At 40.8% G+C, this 19,739-nt stretch overlaps 1 protein-coding gene across 5 annotated transcripts in view; it reads left to right on the plus strand.

Annotated features, from left to right (window-relative positions):
• ca8 (carbonic anhydrase VIII) overlaps positions 1-19,712 on the plus strand; it is a 22,119-nt gene extending 2,407 nt beyond the window's left edge. For 3 of the 5 annotated variants that reach the window (XM_037981791.1, XM_037981794.1, XM_037981793.1), the window contains exons 2-10: positions 2,139-2,287; positions 5,909-6,100; positions 6,333-6,457; positions 7,933-8,028; positions 9,540-9,602; positions 9,691-9,739; positions 10,766-10,878; positions 14,193-16,493; positions 16,589-18,548. In XM_037981791.1, coding sequence (XP_037837719.1) covers positions 2,215-2,287; positions 5,909-6,100; positions 6,333-6,457; positions 7,933-8,028; positions 9,540-9,602; positions 9,691-9,739; positions 10,766-10,878; positions 14,193-14,327 — 846 coding nt within the window. In that variant the 5' untranslated portion in view covers positions 2,139-2,214 and the 3' untranslated portion in view covers positions 14,328-16,493; positions 16,589-18,548. Of the gene's footprint in view, positions 1-1,971; positions 2,288-5,908; positions 6,101-6,332; positions 6,458-7,932; positions 8,029-9,539; positions 9,603-9,690; positions 9,740-10,765; positions 10,879-14,192; positions 16,494-16,588; positions 18,549-18,884 lie in introns of those variants that run through there. The other 2 variants (XM_037981790.1, XM_017422103.3) reach the window with 2 other exon arrangements.
• Positions 19,713-19,739: the final 27 nt, after the last annotated feature.

Raw genomic sequence — 19,739 nt, forward strand, 5'->3', positions numbered from 1 at the left:
TTTTTTTTTTTTTTTTTTAACAAACTGCAAATACTGTATATTATGTTCATATATATCCAGTTATTCATATGTATATATGTATCTGAGCATATACATCTATATTGTACATATACATCTTCATCTTCCACAGACTAAGACTACTCAAAGAGTGTTGTGAACCGGAGACAAATTCCTCGTGTGTGCCTACACACCTGGCAATAAATCTGATTCTGATTCTGATTCTGATTCTGATTGAAAGTATTACACAGTTGATGCATGTTTATCAGGTGGGAAAGCAGGAGATTAACATTTAGAGTAAAAGTGTTAACGATTTTTTTTCCTGCTCCCAAAAAAGAGAGAAGAAAGCAAATGTTTTTATTTAGAAATAGAAAGACTATCACATATTTAAGCTTTGAGAGGTAATGTTTTCTTTGCTCAGCGTGGTCACGTGCTGCTTGATTCCACTTGATGGCAGCAAAAGGAAAGAAACTCTTCTGATGCAGAGCTGGACGTTAAAACTTGCTCGCTAAACGGCACCCAGGGATTATTTCCTGAAGGTTTCACTAAAATCTGTCCGGTGACCCGTGAGATATTTGAGTTGACTCCAAATAGTTTGTGGCAAAATTTCAAACATTTATCTTGTTGCCGCTCAGAATATATGTTAGGAAGAATCAGCCTCAGCTACCAGCACACCAAGTTTTAGGTCAGTATGTGTAAAACTGACAGAATTAAAGTAATTTTTAAGGTCATTTGGCAGCAGGAGCCATCTTGAACCAAAACTGGTTTTATAAAAGAGCCTTTAGGATTTTTTTTTTCAGTCATGCTAAGAAAGAAAGAGAGAAGCTGTTAATCTTATTTTTATGATTGTTGGAAAGATAGAGGCAGCTTTAAACCTGCTTTCTATCTAATGACCACCAGGGGGCGACTTCTCCAGCTGAGTATATTGAGTTCAATGAGAAAATTCTTTACATCAATAAACCTGCTTCTTTTGTGCAAAAACTCCAATCTTCTTCACTTTTCCTTTAATAGAGTTTGATGTTTAGTTTCCAGATTTTGGTCACACTTAGATTCAAACAAAACTGATCAAACCCGAGGTCCAAAGTAGAGACTTTTTTTCCCCTTTTTTACATATATTCTGTAGGAGATAAACCGACTGAATCACAGAGTTTTACTCAGTCCCACTACAAAGTTTGTCTGCAGTGCAAATGTGGACCACGGGCAGAGTTCTGCATGTTCTGGTTTTGGATGTACGGCGGGGAAACAAGGGAGCCTGCCTTCATTTCTATGGCTCCAAGGACATTTTCCAGATAAAGAATGTAGGGTAATTAATCAGCAGCCTGGAGGTTAGAAAAGACAGAAATTAACCCAAAACGAACAAGCGGGATAATCAGCTGTTCATTTATATTTAATGTAGCTTCTCAAAAATGAACTTTAATTTAAAATGTGTCATTGACAATGATTTATTTTGCCATTAAGGAGACAAAAACTCCTTTTTAGGACCGATGTGATTTTACCAACATTGAATGTGGGAAACTTCTCCCTTTTTATTTTTTTTGGTCCATCTTGAAGTCATCGAGGTTGGAGAACAGTCAGGCCTTTTATTCTCCACATCCTGCTATGTTCTGTCTATTTTCTTTACCATTGCTGTTTCCTTCACCTAAGGGTGGGTCTGTGGCCTGCAGGAGAAACACAAGCATCACCTTCCTGCCGGCGTTCCAACACACACACACACACACACGCACACACGCACGCATGCACGCACACACATACCATCAGGATACCCAGAGGAGCAGAAAGATCAACAAGTGATCCAATAAAAGCAGCAACAAAACTCAAGTTTCTGTAACCTGCAATTCATTTTTAATCGTGAGAGTGAACTTGGGTGGTGGTGGATGAAAAACAAACACTGTTTGGACGAAGGCCACAGTGGGCAGGTTCACCTGCAGCCTGCAGAGGAGGAGGAGGAGAGGAAGAAAGAAAGGAGGAGAGAGAGAGAGAGGAGGAGCAACAGAGTAAAGAGAAACAGAGAGGCAGAGTTCTCCATCTGCTTCAAGAGCACAGCAGCTGAGAGGAGGATAAAAAGACTCTAAAACTAAATAGGAGACAAAAATAAAACTAAGTTAGTGGCTCTACGGGGACTGACCCCACTTTGTGTCCAGGTGGACAGGCAGAACCAGCGCTCACTGGGAGTTTACAGGGACGGCAGACGGGTTTGTGCCCAGGCTGGAGAGGACCATGGCCGACAACGTGAACGAGGAGTCAGATAATACCCCTGGGAAAGACGAGCTGGACTGGGGCTACGAGGAAGGTAGGCTGGCCTCGGAGAGGAGGGGATGCTGAGAGGAAGCGAGAGACTGAATGAGTAGATGCTTTTCAGAAGGGTCCAAAACTTTTCAAAGGGGGCCGTTGTTTACTGCTGTCTCTGCGGGGGGAAGTTTTGCAAACTTTAAAGCCTGGGGTTGGATGAGACTGATCTGCCAGAACAACATGCATGAATTAAAGTATCTTTGGTTTACCAGCAAAAAGAAAATGTTGGTTTTACTCCCTTTTGCATGCTACAAGTTGTTCTTGTACAGAGATTAGAAAAAATGAAGCCTGTGGACTGACTTTGTTAGGCCTCCTGTTCTTTTTAAATATATAGTTTTATAGATTATATTTTTCCTTAAATCCCTGTAAATTAACATCTTCTGTCCTATAGTGGCAGAAAAAAGTGGCAGAGAATTACACCAGAACATCTTTCAAAGATGTGTGGTTTAGGTGCAGCACACCATGGTCACTCAGAAGAAGTTGTCTTTAGCACAATGTTAGTGTTTGGATTGCTTCAGAAAGCAGGACCACCTGAAATGATGAACTGTTAATACTCGAGGATGTGACGAAAAGCCTTTAGCTCAGTGTGAACTCTGTCATTTATCTAAAATAAACACGAAACGCGACACTGTGCAGCTTCTGTTACTGATCTTACATTAGAGCCAGATTAACCTTTTTATGGCGTTAGAGAAAATATTGACTGTTTATTTTGTCCTACATGCTTGACACACCTTAGTTTTCGAGCAAACAAGAGATGCCTACATGCAGTTTATGAGTAATGTATGTAATGAAATTGCTCTTGTGGTGTTTCACTTTGTCTTCCTTCTGCTGTTGCTTTTACTGAGCGTCGGAGGATGAACTGTAATATGATACCGCGGTTCTTCCTGTGAGTATGATGTGGAATCATTTCTGTGCATGAATAGGAAACAATTATTTGCCAAGAAAAGACATCACAAGTGTCCTTCTGGAACCTACGGTGTCCTGAACTCCATCTTTTTTAGATACAGAGGTAATTAGTGGTTCTTATCTCCACTGGAATGGATATTTTATTTAAAAAAAAAAAACACTTTTGTGACAAATTGTGATTTCAGAAACGTGATGAACGACTGAACGCTGGACTCTTGTGATGTTAGAGCTTCATAAAACCTGCATGAGGGGATAATGAGGAACTAAAACACTGAAAAGATTTTTTTAAAAATCTATGGTTATCTTAAAGACACCAAGAAGAGCTGTAACAGGAACAAAAACCTTAACTGCATATTGATTTTTATCACTCTAGAAAGAAAGGAAGGAGAGAAAGTCCTTTCAGTACAGTCAGATTTAAATAACAAACCTTATTACAAGCAGTCCTCTTCAGTCCACTTTATCCAATCCTAAATAACATAGTAAGAATCAATGAATTGGTTCTTAAGAGCAGATAGAAACAGGAATGTTCAGACAAACAGAAAACAATAATGACAAGAAACATCTTTAAGCTCTTAATGACTCAGTTTAATATGATTCAGAGGGTTGGGAGGTGAGGATAATCGAAATGCACGCCCTTCCCTCCACTTCCCCTCTGTGTGACTACTTGGTTGCTTTAAACCAAAGTATTTGTGTACTTCCAATGAATTTATTTCCAGTCGTATATCTTGTCTGCGTCTGTTAACCGACCAGTTGTGTCCGATCCTGGTCTTCAAGGCCCACTGTCCCGCATGTTTTGGTCGTTTTCCTGCTCCAACACACCTGATGTGAACAAACTGGTGAACTGACAATCTTCTGCAGAACTTGAGGACATGCTTTCGAGAATCAGGCGAGTTGGATCAGGAAAACAACTCAGATCACTCCGCCGCTGGCCTAAACGGTCTCGTGAATTTCAAAATGCTAAGTGTGTGTCCCATACGAAGGATCAGTCCAGACGCCTGGGGTACCTGGGAATCAACAAGGTCTTCACCAGTATAACTAAAGGGATGGATTTTGGATGTGCGGTGCGTTTTAATGGCTGCACATGCAAAACTAGCAGTATGTTCGGCTGAACGTTATTCAGCTTCCTCAGTGGGGTCAAAAGCAAGAGGTTAGCAGGGTTTTGATTGGTGGGAAAAGGGAGCTCTGGTGAGACGAGCTTACCATAACTTCACAGGAGAACAAAAGAAGCAAGAAAACAGACCACACATTCATGTTCTCTTACACACGGTTGAGTGCAAACTATCGACCGAAAGCTCTTCTCCTCAGGCTTGAAAACTTGAAGGCACAGAGAGTTTTGCACAGCCTTTTCAGTGCTGCAGAGAAACTGTCCCTGCCCGAAGAAAACTGTTGTCATGGCTCTCGTTGCTGAGGAAGGAGGGAATGTCACGGCTCCCCCCTCCGCTCTGTGCTGTGGAAAGAATGGCCAGCCTCTGTGGAGAGTCTATCTCTGCTGCAGAGAGGCAAACTCTAAAGGACTCTGTGTTATTGAAAGAAAAAAAAGGGTTTTTGGTTCCTGAGTTCAGCACAGCTTACTCTGTTCTCATAGTACTGTTTGAGTTTACCTTAAAAGTGAAGTGAAGCCAGACGTCTGGCGTAGAATCACTTTCTCTACCTGGTCGGCACCATCTGTCAGAGCAATAAAGCAGGAGCTGATAGCAAAACTGCCCCTCCGAGTTGGTTTCCACCCGCCACGTTTTTGTCAAAGATATTCATCACTCAAGCTGCTGCACCGTCTGCAACCCTACAGTGTTTTATTTCTTACGTTGCTTGTCCCAGATAGGAAGGCCTGACCCTCTTTCTCACAACCACAGCCTATTTCATTTGGTGTTAAGGTTCATGAGACTCTCGGTTTGGTTAGATGAGAGGATATCTAATTTCAAGAGATGGTTTTCAAAAGACCCCATGTGAATGTTTCTCAGTCAGTGTGGTTGTTCTACAGCCATTAGACAAAACTAGAGTGATTCCAGTCAAACTCAAGTATTGACCAAACAAAACCCCACTAATGGAGAAATGTCCACTTTACTGGAGAAACACTCCCCCACACACACATACACACGTAGACACACACACAGAGATCTTACCTTGCTGCTGTTTGTTCAAATATTAATTTTTCTAATATGTTAGGTTGTAATTACTAATTTCATGTGACACCATGATTGTGTGCAGGAAAGTAGGCGGGATTAAGGCTCTACATCCCCAGTGCACAGACTCTGGTTCCAAAAACACAACATGGCAGCTCCCATAAACTGGTTCCTGCTGGTTTCAGCTCCCAACAACAAGAGGAGACGGAGACACTTGGTCTGTTAGTTTAATATGTCTATTGGCAGAAACAATAAGAAACAATAATCTCATGGGACTGACACAGTTCCCACCTCTATGATCTGACAGCAGAAAATATATGCTGTGAATATAACAATACAGTCCCAGTCGATTATCAGACAATTGGTCATCAGAGTCAGAGAGCTGCATCGGTGAAATGGACCGTTTGACCTCAGAACGTGGCAGCATAATAAAGACACATCCCCAAATTAAACTGCATTCTGCTTTTCTGGTTGGTGATAATTTATTCAATGTGTTCTGAGTTTAAATTGAAGGAACAGCACAAAACAACCAGTTTAATCACCAGAAATGTATATTTTTTGACACATAACTCCATGTTTGCTGTTTTGACCCACAGGTGTAGAATGGGGACTTCATTTCCCAGCAGCCAACGGCGAGTACCAGTCTCCAATAAATCTGAACTCCAGGGAGGCTCAGTATGACCCCTCCCTGCTTGACGTTGGTTTATCACCGAACTACGTTGTGTGTCGAGACTGTGAAGTCATCAACGACGGACACACCGTCTGCATCCTTCTCAAGTCCAAGTCAGGTGACTCCCACAACATTTTAACCTTAGATGTCCCAAGAAAATGAGATGAATATTTAGTATTGAGTCCGTTACAGAGGTTTATTGGTGAATAATCCATGTGCCTGAAGTTTACCAAAGCAAAATCAAGTCTTTTCCATTGCATCCCAAATGACCACCTCGTCTCATTTTCATTATCACTTAGTTTCTGCTTCCTGTGTCTGTTTGCTCATGTGGTTTCCTGCGCTGCTGGTAGTGGTTACTGGAGGCCCGCTGCTGAGCAATCATGAGTTCGAGCTTCACGAGGTCCGATTCCACTGGGGCAAAGAGAACCAGAGAGGATCGGAGCACACGGTCAACTTCAAGGCTTTCCCTATGGAGGTACACAGAGCGAAGGCAAACAGGAGGGGAACAAAGATCAGGGAGCACAACCTGCTCCAAAGACAACACGGTGCCCAAATGTTTATACTTCTGGCGTTTGTCCTTCTGCAGATAAGAGTGTAGCTTGTTGAGTCCTTGAACACAAAATCTATTCTTCCTTTTTTAATAAGTAACACTTCTGGCATCTTACGCTGCAGACGTTTGAAATATTTCTTGTTCCAGCATGTGTCTGGTCCAATTACTCGACACAACTGCAAACATATGTTTGAAACTCATGTTTTGAACATCTGAATCTTTATTCCATGAACTTTTAATCAGTTTAAATTTAAAGACCCTCGGTGTCCAAGAAATAAAACTACAATAGACAAACCAAACACTGGAGGTTCTTCCTGTCTCTGATTTTTCTGCAGCCGTTGTAGTTTTGGGGAAAAATGCAGGGGACTGGTGGTATCTTTGTTGCAATTAGTACAACTACATGTCGCTATATTTTACAGACTAGAGCCCTAACTCTAACCCCAACTAACCTAAAACTCCAAATGCACGACTTTTAGTTCTTAAAGGTTGTTGCTCTTGCCTTGTGACATGGTTAGAGTTGGTTGAGCAAATACAAATAGTTGTCTTTGACAAGCAAATGTTGACAAAGCATCACCTTTATCTACAGAGGAAACGCATACTGAGGACAAGGACAAAGGACACTTTGCATCAAGTCGTCTACTAACATTTACATTTAATATTCTCCTCCTCAGTTCACCCATTAGCTCGTCTTGTAGAGCAGTGGTCTTCAGGTGAAAGTTAGTGAGGTCAGACTAAAGACATTTTTCTCTAGAAAATGTACTATATATATATATATATATATATATATATATGAGCCAGTTGAGGAATTACTGTAAATGCTAGAAAAGCTGAGCTGTATAAACGAATTATCGTAAAAACAACATTTTTCAAGTTTGCTGCTGCCATCAAATTGAAAATTACCTTATTTTCCCCTATAAATTGTGCAATTTCTTTATTTAAATTTATTTAAACATTTGATGTGTTCACTGTGTTGTATTGTGAATAAAATATGGGTTTATGATATTAGAGCATAAATGTCAAATACATTTTATGATCAAAATTTCTGACATATTTAGATGTATCTGTTTAGATGTATCTGATTGTGTTTTATATAAATATTTTTAATGTTAGGGAGTCCAATGAAAAGATAAATTGATGAAACTGACGGGTACCTGGTGTCTGTTCACTTCCTACAATTAATATTATTTATTTTTCTGTGCCTCAACTCAGCTGTGGTCTGACTTTAAACTTTAATCACCGAGACGCTCTGTTGTGATTTAATCAGACTGGACTCATGTGTGTTTTTTTTCTTCTTTTTCTTTTTTAATCTATAAATAAAACATAAATCATCCAGTTTGTATTAACCCATCTGTCATTTCTGTTTACCCTTCCCACATATGTTGTGTTTGTTGTGTTTTCAGCTCCATCTGATTCACTGGAACAGCACTTTGTTCAACTCATTAGAGGACGCTCTGGGGAAGAAGAACGGCGTTCTCATCATAGCACTTTTTGTGCAGGTAAACATCACCAAATTAAAGGCTGCTCTGGTGGGTTTTTAGTGTATCAGGGTCCTCACTTTATTCAAAACTAAGAGCAGACATGTTCCTCTTTCTAAAAATGAAGTCTGTTTTCAACATATATAAATGCTTCTGTGTTTGACTTGTTAAATTTGAGAACAAGTGAAACACATTCATGTTATCGAAAAAAGCCACCATTTTAACAGTTTAGATAAAATATGTGAATTTTTAAGGAGGTAGGTCAACAGAAATTTATATTGGTCTAAAAACCTCTGGGACAATAAAATATTGTGTGTTTTAAGCGGTAAATACAGAGTTTTTAGTGTTAGAACTTCATTAGGTGCACCTAAATTAAAGATACTCATTGAAAACAATGTAAACAAACATATAAGAAAAGCTTATCCTGAGCTTACATCAAATTGTGCAGTTTGAAAGAGTTGAATCCAGGAGTTTTCCAGGTAAACTGAAATGTGGGTCCACGTTCAGTGTAAACAAAGCCCTCGGCTGAATCTGCTGGAAGCTTATCTGCATACTTTAGTCAACAAATCGTAAATACGCACCAATACTTCACAATTGTCAGACTTCTCCATCCCAGTGGACGTCGCCATTGTTGACCTAATTTCCTTTACTTCGGCTATTTCCGTAGGTAAACAAACACAGGTGCTAGCTGGCATCCAGTCACAGGTTTTGATTACAAATTGATAAATTTAAAGACACAATAATCATTGATATGAGAAGAAAAATTGTGCAGCCTTTGTTTTTTAGAGTAGGATTTTTTGTTTTGACTGGCCTTCATGACATTTCAATGAGTATCTTTAAAGCAGATGCAATAAAATAATTTATTTTTAATCAAAACTCTGAAATTTTAACTTGAAAACTTAAATGATTTTCTGACTCTCAGTAGCTTCAGGTTAAAAATAATTGTTTGAGGTAGCACATTTCTGGACACATTTTTATCTGCCTTATCCATTATTTTAAAAACTGATTTTTCAGAAGATAACCTAAATATATTTAACCTTCTCGACATTATAAGCTGCTTCTGGGTTAGTTTGAGCCACCCATCACCAGTCTGAGTAGGTTGTAGAGAGGTGAACACCTTCTTTTCCCAGTAACTTTCAGAAAGAATAACAGGCCGCACTCCTGCTGGGAAACCTTTGAAACCTCTGATTCATGTCAGAGGAATAATAGCTCAGAGAAATGACATGGCTCTGCGATGATCTGAGTAATAAAAGCTGAGGAAAACACACCCGAACAGCAGCAGTTTTTCTCACTTTTCTTTTGAACCCAAACATTCCCGACCTCCTGAGATCTCAGTCCCGCTTACAGCCTCGCACGTCCTGTTTTCTGCAGCCTCTGCACTTCCTGCTCTCACCCCGCGCGATAACACAACTTCTGACCTTATCTCTGCTCAAAACGTGGCTGCAAAAACAGCCACCGGGAACAATGATAAATCTGCGCTGAAACCCAAAATACATGACTGTTTTTCTTTTATTTGTGTGTGTTTTTATCAGATCGGTAAAGAGCATCTGGGTCTGAAGGCCATCACTGAAGTCCTGCAGGACCTGCAGTACAAGGTGAGGAGGAGGAGGATAATGGATCATCGTCTCCGTTACCTATGTTAAACCTGACACAATGACATATCTACAAATGTATTTCTGTTAGGGGAAGAGCAAGATAATCCCATGTTTCAACCCCAACACTCTTCTACCTGGTAAGACCATCAATATTATTGAAAAGCTTTAAACTAAAGCAGTCCTTAGACTTTAACAAAACCTACATGAATGTACAGACAGGAAGTGGTTAAATGAAACAGTAAAAGAAAGAACTGAGAAGTACATATGCTCTTTTTGGGTGTTTTCGAACATTTTAGGCATCCCTATTGTATCAAGATGCCTGGAAAATATGAGAAAAAATAAACCCAGCTTTTTTCTCTTTCTCTCAAAACATGTAAACCACCACCACTCTGAGCAAACCTTACAGCAGCAGCTGTGACTTCACCATGAGGGCAAATTCTGACAAATATTTAATCTGAAAAGCTGAAAACGTGGAGGTATTTGCAGGTGGCGTTCCCTCAAAACCACAAAAATCTCTATCTGTGTAACACTGGACGTGTTTGTAGCTGACATGGCGAATGTGCCCGTGCCTTCTTGCTTCCCTCCTGCTCGCTGTGCTCGGGCACACCGTATTTTATAGAGCTGAATTCAGTGATTCGATTAGCTCTTATTCCTGTTTGAGTCTCACTGAATCAGTTTAATCATGATTTGCTGCTGGGCTGGAAACTGAGCAAAACCCTACAGGCTGTCCGATTGTGACCGGGCTCAGGTGTTACATCTTTCTGAGCTCGAAAATCTGACTTTTTACCCAAAAAGATAACATCTTTACATCTTCGGGCACAGAAAAACAACAACAAGATTTTAAACGATTAAATTAACACCAATATCCTCCAAGCAACTTCAGGGCTCCTTTGCTTTGTGTCGTTATTACTAAGACCAGTGGATGAAATCCTGAACCTCTAAAGTAAATTAAATTAAATTTGTGCTGCTCTCAAATCATTAACGAGGATCCCGATTCACCCCCCTTTTAATTTAAACTCCATCAGCAAGAATAAATAAGATTATTCTTCTCATTTGTGACGAGACTGATGTGAGAAACGAGCTTGTTCTTTACAATTTTAATTCAGCAAAGTCAAAGAGCAAATCCTGGTTTTCATTGTTTTACATTCTTATATTGTCACCAGACCCACTACTGAGAGACTACTGGGTGTATGACGGATCTCTGACCACGCCGCCTTGCAGTGAAAATGTGACCTGGATTCTCTACCGCTATCCTCTGACCATCTCGCAGCTACAGGTAAAAACGTGATATGAAGCCGAACCCTGAACCCTTTGGCTAAATTTCAAATAGTCAGTATTTTTCTTTCCCTCACCTCTTTTTATTTTATTAGTGTTTTAATACGCCGATAATGGCTTCATTCTTTTACAGTTTTATATGTAAAGGAGTTACAGCTCTCATGTTAAATTAACCTTTATCAGTAAACCTGCACATCCTGCAGCTCTTTCACAATAAAAGCATTTAATACGAAAAACCAGAGGAGGAATTAATGAAACCATGAGACGATAAATGGTAAAGTATGAACTGACAAGTTAAATAGAAGCTGTCTTGTGTTCATACAGTTCAGTTATCCTGGTTTTTGTGTTTATTCTTTTATTAATTTTAATGAAACTTGTACTACGTGATGTAAACCTGCCTGTCAGGTACTGGAAGACGTTTTAACAGACATCAGGAGGTTCATATATCTTCATTTTCAATTTCAGATCAAAAGTTCAGAGTTTTTTTTTTAAGACAATGTATGAATTGTTGAAAATGTGAACAAATTGCTTGTGTATACCTTCATGGTCAAGTGTTAGGAGTAATATATGTTCAGCTCTTGTGCTGCCCATATTTCCTTATTTTCGGTATCCTTTCATGACTTGAAGCCTGTGTGATCTAAGATGTACGACCAGTCTCTGACTTTTATGATCAGCAGAGCATGAAGTCAGTTTTCTGGCATGCGCCGCCTCCAGGAATCTTTTACGCCTGCGGCCCATCAATAAGTCGGTCAGGCTGCCTTTGAATGATTTAAACTTTAATCCAACCTTTCCTTGAATCGTGGCTCTCTGCCAGCAGGTTGTTGTAATGGGCGGTGGTGCTAACCTTCTGACATTTATTTATGTCTTTCATCTTGGCTGCTCTCTGGCCTGCCGACCCTTTGAAAGGCTAAAACTAAGACCTAATTCTGCCTGTCCCGCCTCGGGGCATGTCCGTAGTTCAGGAGAGTTAAAACGGAAAAGCAGGCAAAATATGAAATAAGAGGATAAATCACTAAGGTTTAACATCTTTTACCTAAACAGAAAGCTTGTTTGAAGTGAGGTTCTGTGGAAAAGTTATGAGCAGGTAACATCTTACCTGTTGTAGATATGTCTTTAAACGACCTCAGCTTGGGGAAACAGCTGACCAAACTGAGGAGCAAATGGCTAGCCCAAGCTTTTCAAAGAAGTATCTGCAACAGGTAAGATATTAACTGTATCTAAGGCTGTATTTACACCTAATAGTCCAGTAGACTCGGTTCGATTGGGGACCAAAATGTCAGCATTTGTTCCATTTTCAGCGGCTGCGGTTCACATTCACACTGCACCGAGTCAATGAGGCAAACCCTTTAAGCAACCTGTTCCCCCCCTCAGCCAAGAACTACTGAAGGAAACGACACAAAAACATCTGAAGAAGACACTGAGTGCAACTTCCTTCTACTGGAAAAGTAAACAAAAATGGAGTGGTGTCAAATAAGATTTCTATTTTATCTGTGGTACATGTGCCAAACAAACATTTTACCTCCTCTTTACTCCACGTTTGACCACGAGCCAATGGTGGTAGAAACGCAGGTTTGTTTTGGTTGTATTTACCCAGAAGGCCCTGTGCTGTAGTCCACCTCCTGCATTTGGAGCGATCTCTGGTCTGCTTACGTTCACAGATGCATTCGAACCGCATCAGAGTTCACTTAAGCCAAACTGAGACCCAGGTTTTTTAGAGTTTGCTTTGTTGGTCCGCATCAGAGTTTGATTGCGAGTTCACACCTCCCCAAACGAACCGGACTTTCTAGGCAAACGAACTAGGGTTCGATTAAAGCGGACTAAACAGGGCTGGTGTCAATGCACCCTTAGTAGTTTTTTTTTTTTCCAACTTCAGAAGGTCTGAACAGGCCAAACAGTGAGATTTCTGAGTCAGTAAGCTGCAGGGTTTAACTTGACCTCCATAGCTGTTTGTGCTTTAGCCAGATGAAGCCAAAATTAGCCAAACTACCTGTGAGCACTTCCTGTTTGGAGCAAACTCCTGCAGCAAACAGGTGGTTATTAAGACTCTTTCTGTTGTGTCACTGGTGTCTCTGTTCAGCGCTGAAGTGATGTTATATGTTATAGGGTCATCAAACCCTGAAAACCTGTCAGTGTCAGACATCTGAGCGAGATGTAAACTTTTTTTGTCTGGTGGGGGTTTTCTTATCGTGGCTGAATGAACACAGACAACAGCAGAAGTGTTTTAAAACAGCAGGCCCTGCTTTCCTAGAATACACACTTCAAATATGGGCCTATCATTGACCGCCTGAAGACTGTGTGTGCACCGCGAGCGCGTGCATCTAAATGTCACACAACAGTTGCTATGCACTATGTCGTAAAACTCCCCATTATCAGCAACAACAGAACAAGAACAGGTTTTGTTTTTTCTCTTTTTTTACAGCGACATTGTGTGTGCAGTGAAGTGATACAATCTGCTGTGGCTGCGATTTTACGTGAAGGGCAACGCACATTTCAAATCTTTTCATCTGCAGCTCTGATTTTGATGCTGTGGCCTGAAATCGAGAAAAGCAGAAGCTGCTCCTCCAGACGCCACCAGAAAATGCGAGCTGTCTGTCTGTCCGTCTGCTCTTTAGGCAAATGTTCTGCTTGTTAGAAATGCGAAATGCAGGAATTTGCACAGCTCCCCTGTATTCAAGGCCGTGGGGAGTACGGGAGTGTATGGTGCTGCAGCACCCCGTAGGGATGCCAGAGAACAAACACTGTTAAAGACCGAATGAAAACATGATAAAAGTCACAGCGTCAAAACCACCACGTTTCTCCGTCAGACCGTTTCTACAGTTTAAATGCCTAAAACCGAGATAACAGAGACTAGGAATGTATATTTCTTTTTAATTTCCTCCCTCCATTATTAGACCTGTTGCTCTGAGTTCAGTTGTGTATGGCAGCCAAAGGTGGAATTTCCCTAAACTAGGGTTGTCCATTCCTGGTCCTTGAGGGCCACAATCCTGCAGGTTTCACTTGTTTCTCTGCTCCAACACCTGATTTGAATCAATGGGTGATTAACAGGCTTCTGCAGAACATGAAGAGGTAATTTAACCACTAAACCAGGTGTGTTGGAGCAGAGAAAGAAGTAAAACATGCAGGATAGTGGCCCTCGAGGACCAGGGTTGGACACCGTGCCCCAAACTTTTATGCTTGTTCAAAAAAAAGACTTCAAAACCAAAACAAAATTAAAAAACTTTACACAGAAAAGTGACAGTATGAGGACGATAAATGAGGAAGAGTGAGAAACCCCACTGTGACCTGCTGAATCTTTTTCCCCTTCTCCGTCTGCAGATCGAGGAGTTCCGGAGGCTGCGGTCCCACGTCAAAGGGGCGGAGCTGCTCGAAGGGAACGACGGGTTGTTGGGGGACAACTTCCGCCCCACCCAGCCGCTCAGCGACCGCACGGTTCGCGCTGCCTTCCAGTGACTTTCGCCTCACCTCTGCCATCGCAGACAACTGTGGGACCCACAGATTTAAATATAGAAGGTACGAGTGTTACAGAGAGTTCAGCTCTGTCCTGATTATAGAAGAGTCCACAGCTGCAGCCCACTTACTGCAAACATTAGAAACTGCTACAGCCTTGCATATTTTGATGAATTACATCATTTAAAACCTCTGGACCCCTCCCTTTACATGTTGTTAACATCATAATGCTGTATAATGCATTGTATTTATGAGCAAAAAAAACCCGCACATGTGGGAAAGAAAACTTCCCCAGAACTTGTGCCACTTATCTCCAAACATTGTTCTCTGTGTTATTAGTTTATTCAGCCCATTTCCTCACCGGGGACACATTTCTAATAGAAGCAGTCATACGGTCCCGGAGGCTTTAAGGTCCTCTGAAATTAAAACGTAACGGATCAGGCCCTGGCAGAGCTAACCCAGTTCACGTACTAATCTGGGACGAGCCTATATACACAATACAGTGAATGAGAGGGCCCCAGATTTAGCTCAGGAGCGCTGCAGCAGGAAGACGAGGCAGAGCCAAACTCAGAGCGCATGACGAAGGTAGTATGCAAGAAATACTGGACTTATTTTCCAACAAGCCAGCTTTTTAGCTAACAAAGCAAATTAAATCTGTGATGTTTTTTGGGGTTTTTTGCAGATCCACAGCTGTGCAAATTAGTAAGGCTTTGCAACAAAAAGTCATGTTTGGGGACATTGTCTTATTTGTCCTTTGTTGTAATATTAATTGTACCATTTTTTTCAGTTTTCAAATTAAACTTTATGGCAGCAACACATCTTAAAAGGTTGCTCCATGGCTGTGAAGGATCCCCTCTTCTTTTAACAAACATCTGTAAACATCTAGGAAATGAGGTTTTGGAGGGAATTTTGTCCCATACTTCGATGGTTGGATGGTTATTCTAGGAAAAATATTATCATATTCCTGCTGGAGGTTCTAGAGCAGTGGTTCCCAAACTTTTCAGCTTCCCACCCATAAAATAATAATGACAAAGGCGTGTGACCCCATCTGTTATCTGTTTAAATATCCAAAAATGCTAATGAATCTAACATTCATTATGCTATTTTGTCTAAAATCAATTTATGACTTCCATTTCTATTCTCTGTAACAGTTATCGTGCACATATATCATAAAAAACTAGTTTTTTAATTGTAAGAAGATACCTGGAGATTATCAGAGGACCCCTACTTGGTGTTGGGCGGCCCACACTGCAGTCCCGGCCCCAACTTTGGGAATCATTGTTCTAGAGGTATCAACTGCTACTATTTGTGCTCGCAACTAACCATATCTAAATAAGTGTCTAATGCAAAATTGATGGTGATGTAGAGGGTTATAAAATAGCTTTCACGTGAATGTTTTTGAGACTGGAGTTGTTTTAAGATGGCAGCAATCCACTTTGGTCATAGCTCAGTTTAAACTAGCAGCTAGCTCATGAATCTGGTCCAAATTAAACTCTATTTCTCCAAACTGAGGCCCTTCAAAAGCTTTCAACAACAGGTGAGATACTCATTGTTCATAAGCTTTCCACTGAACCCCGCTTCAAAAGATCCTAAATATTCCTTTATTACTTTCAGACTTGTGCAGTAAAAGTTCTTTCAGCTCATTTACTGCTCATGAGTTTGCAAATCAGTGTTAATCACAGATGAACACCAGATGTTTCATTGAAACATTTAGTGAGCAGCTTTTTTTTTTTGACTGCAGCCCCATCACCCAAACGTCTTCTCTCTGAAGGTCAATTCAAGCAGTGAACATCTGCATGTAGGGATCTGGGTTCTTAGCCCCGCCTTGGGGCGGCTCCTCTAGTTCCTACTTTCACAGGTGATCCAGATCAGGATAATGAAGACTGCCAGTACTTAAGCCTCCAGTTGAGACCAGACCTTCGCTGGAGCATCGAACCTCCTGGGTTAGATTCGCAGCCACTGTTTCTAACCAAGATTGGTAACCTCTTTGACTACGTTCTCTATGCCTCTTGTTTATAGATTCTATGCCACGTCACGGAGCTACGGGTTCACGGATACCTACCTCGGACACTTGGATACTCACCTGGACAGGATTACTGGCTTGTCAACTCCTGGATCACCTAAACGCCTCCTTCATCTCCTCCTCGCCACTGGACACCTCCTGGACCTGTAAGATCAAAAGAACAAGAATTAAACCATCTTGCAGTGCTCAGCTGATAGTAGGATTGGTGCCCGAGACTCACCCTGTTCCTCTTGCTTTCCAGATCCTACCACGAAGCACGCACTGTATATAAGTCACCTTGTAAATAAACACACTTACCTTCAGCTGTTGTCTCCGTGTCTGGTTTTGGTCTCGCTCTCTGGACAAAATTACCCTGCGATCCTTGTCACTGCATTACCTTCCACTCAGTACTTATTCAAGGTACTGACAGATGAGAGAAACAAAGGCTACGGACTGAAGTGGGAAACCAGAAAGGTGTGGGGGAGGTAGAGGGGCTCTGTGATGAAGGGAGGTGGGAATACCAGAGGGCTGGAAAAGGAGGAAGAGGAAGCAAAAAAAAGGGAAAGGAACAACAGAGGGGACTATTGTTGGGTGAAACCGGATATTGATGTGATCCCACCAGCCTAAATCCACCTGACAAACAGAGCTGTGAATGAAGCAAAGGACAGAGGGGGGGACTTTAAGTGTTGCTAAGATTCTGCTTGTGCCAAATCCTTTATATTTCATTGTAAAACTCGGGTTTTCTCTCAGACTGCTGGAAAATACTGAACCAGACCAGCATGAGCATGAAAAAAATGGAAACGGACGAAACAAGCTGAAAAGCACACATTGCTCAATAAAGATATCAGTCTGCTGGAGAACACTGGGGTGGTGTTCTTGACAGAGGTATAATGTTATATGTATGCTCACTGGCAGGTTATCATGGTCACTTGCTGACATTTCTTTATTCACACTTAGTATTTCTGAATTCATTGTTTAAATGAAAAATCCAAATTACAGGAAAAGAAAAATTTCATGACCGTTAGCTTTTGAGTTTTTTTTTTGTACTCTTTGTTTCGAGTTCTGACAAAACTAATGTGATTCACAGATTGTGTACAAACATGAACAAAGCATGTTTTAGATGTGTTCTTGCTTTAAAACATCTGCTTTAAATGAATGACTTGTGGACGTGTGTCTGGAGAACTTGATTGTTTGGTGAGGATGTAATTAAACCATTTAAATCAGGTGTGTTGGAGCAGAAAAACCTAAAACTTCCAGGACAGCGGAGCCTCGAGGCCTGCACCAACTCGTACCTGCATTTTAATATTATTGCATCAGATTCTTCTCTTCTGTATCTTATTATTTGATCTACCTTGTCTTGGCTGTTTTCTTATATCAGGGGCTTCTTTTTCAAACTTAAATCTTTTGTCATTCATTCCTCGCTGGCTCATTGCATTCGGTTTTCCCTGCTTGACGTCGTTATCAAGCTGTTTGTTCGTGTCGTAGTCAGGTCCCTTGTTTAGGTTTTCCGTTTCAAGTTTTTGCAGCCACGTCAGCCTTTTGTTTTCTTTTTTTCTTTTTGTAAATAAATGGGTTAGTTCATTTTGAGATGAGTCTGCGTTCTGGGTTACACCGTTACATCAGCACGGTTTCACAGAAGACGAGTCCAGGTACTGAACTGGTCTGCCTGCAGTCCGGACCTCACAACACTTAAAAATACTGCATGCATCACGAAACAAAAAATCCAGCAAAGAAGAGCCGGGACTGTTGAATCCAACGTCAGACAAGAATGAGACAACATTTCCCTCCAAAACCTCCAGCAGCTGCTCTCCTCAGGTCCTGGATGTTCACAGACTGATGTTAAAAGAGGAGGAGATGCTTCTGTTCCCACTTTACTGAGATGTGTTGCTGACAAATTACCTTTTTTTTCCCTAAAAATAGTACAGTTTCTTTTAGTTTTAACATTTAGTATGTTTACTATGTTCCACTGCAAAGAAAAGACATGTATGAGATTTGTAAATGATTGCGTTCTGTTATTTACATTTTACGCCACATCTCAACGTTGTCAGAATTGCGTTTGTGCAACTACAACCGAGGTTGCATATGCAAGCACAAAGTCCAAAACCACATTTGTTTCAGATGCTGGGTGAAACAAACTTTGGTTCAGACAGATGCAGAGAGTTACTCTGCAACTACAAAAAAAAAAAAAAGCTAAATTTGATGCAACGTAAATGCAAAAGCAACCCAAAGCCAAACAAACAGAAACTGGGAAAGGAACAATTCTAATACGCAGGAATAAACTAAAAGCTCAGATATCTATTAGGAGATCTGGTTTTTGTTTTGTTCCTCTCATGTAATTTTATGTACAATTGATTCCATTTACCTTTATATTTATCTCAACAGAATAAAAATTGTAAAATGCTGAGCGCAGAACAGAGGAACCATCAAAGCTCCCCCATTGCTCAGAGTCCCACTCCTTTGTGTCTCTTCTCAGCTGTAGAACACATCTAGTTCCTTTTTTATTTTTGTTTTTTTAATTATTATTTGATCCGTGATCTGTGTCTTCTATTTCTTTGCAGAGGTGCGAGGAGAGGAGTGGAAACACAAAGGGAGAGGAGAAACTGTGTTTGTGGATCAGCTGCAGACTGAAGGAGGACCAAGAACCTTCACTGCAGGCTTCTTGTGTGTGTGTGCGTGTGTGTGTGTGAGTGTGTGTGGGTGTGTTTTCTGATTAAATGATAAGAGGCTTTACAATCAACCCATCTCTGCTGTCTCAACAAGAGGAAGTGTGAACCACAGGAGTAGCAAAACACATGAGCTCACGCACTACCAACACACACACACACACACACACCTCCACAAGGTTAATCACTCATAATCTGTGTTCAGACTACAGTTAAGATTATAAAGTCAGCAGATTCTGTAGAAGTGCTCTTGTGTTAAAAATGGCGCGCTGACACAATTTTTTTTTTCTTTTTACCTAATATGGTGCATTTCAGTTGCTCAAAAAGAAAAACCAACATTGAGCTAAATCAGAACTGGTACATTAATCTTCCTCCAGCTTCCCGGAAAGTTTTTTTTGTGTGTGTGTGTAAAACAACACAAGGTGCAAATCTATCTGTATTTCTGTATCATTACCTCCTGTTTCAGTCGCTCAGTGTGAACTTTAGGTTCCCGTCTTCACAGTTTCTGCTTCTCTGAATGAATTTGAACTCAGTCTGTGCAACACTACGCCCAACTACACCCAACACATTTGTTGTGTTTTAGAAAAGGAGAGAATTAGAAGCACTGTCTTGAATGTGTGTGTGTAATCTCATAATGCTGTTTGTCAAACTGAGCTAATATAATCTGGGAGAACTGACTGTTATTGTGAAACAACAATAAAATACAAGACTGACTTACTAAAATTAATGTGTTTTATTCATTTGATTTTT

Source organism: Kryptolebias marmoratus, linkage group LG20, assembly GCF_001649575.2.
Source record: "Kryptolebias marmoratus isolate JLee-2015 linkage group LG20, ASM164957v2, whole genome shotgun sequence".
NCBI lineage: Eukaryota > Metazoa > Chordata > Actinopteri > Cyprinodontiformes > Rivulidae > Kryptolebias > Kryptolebias marmoratus.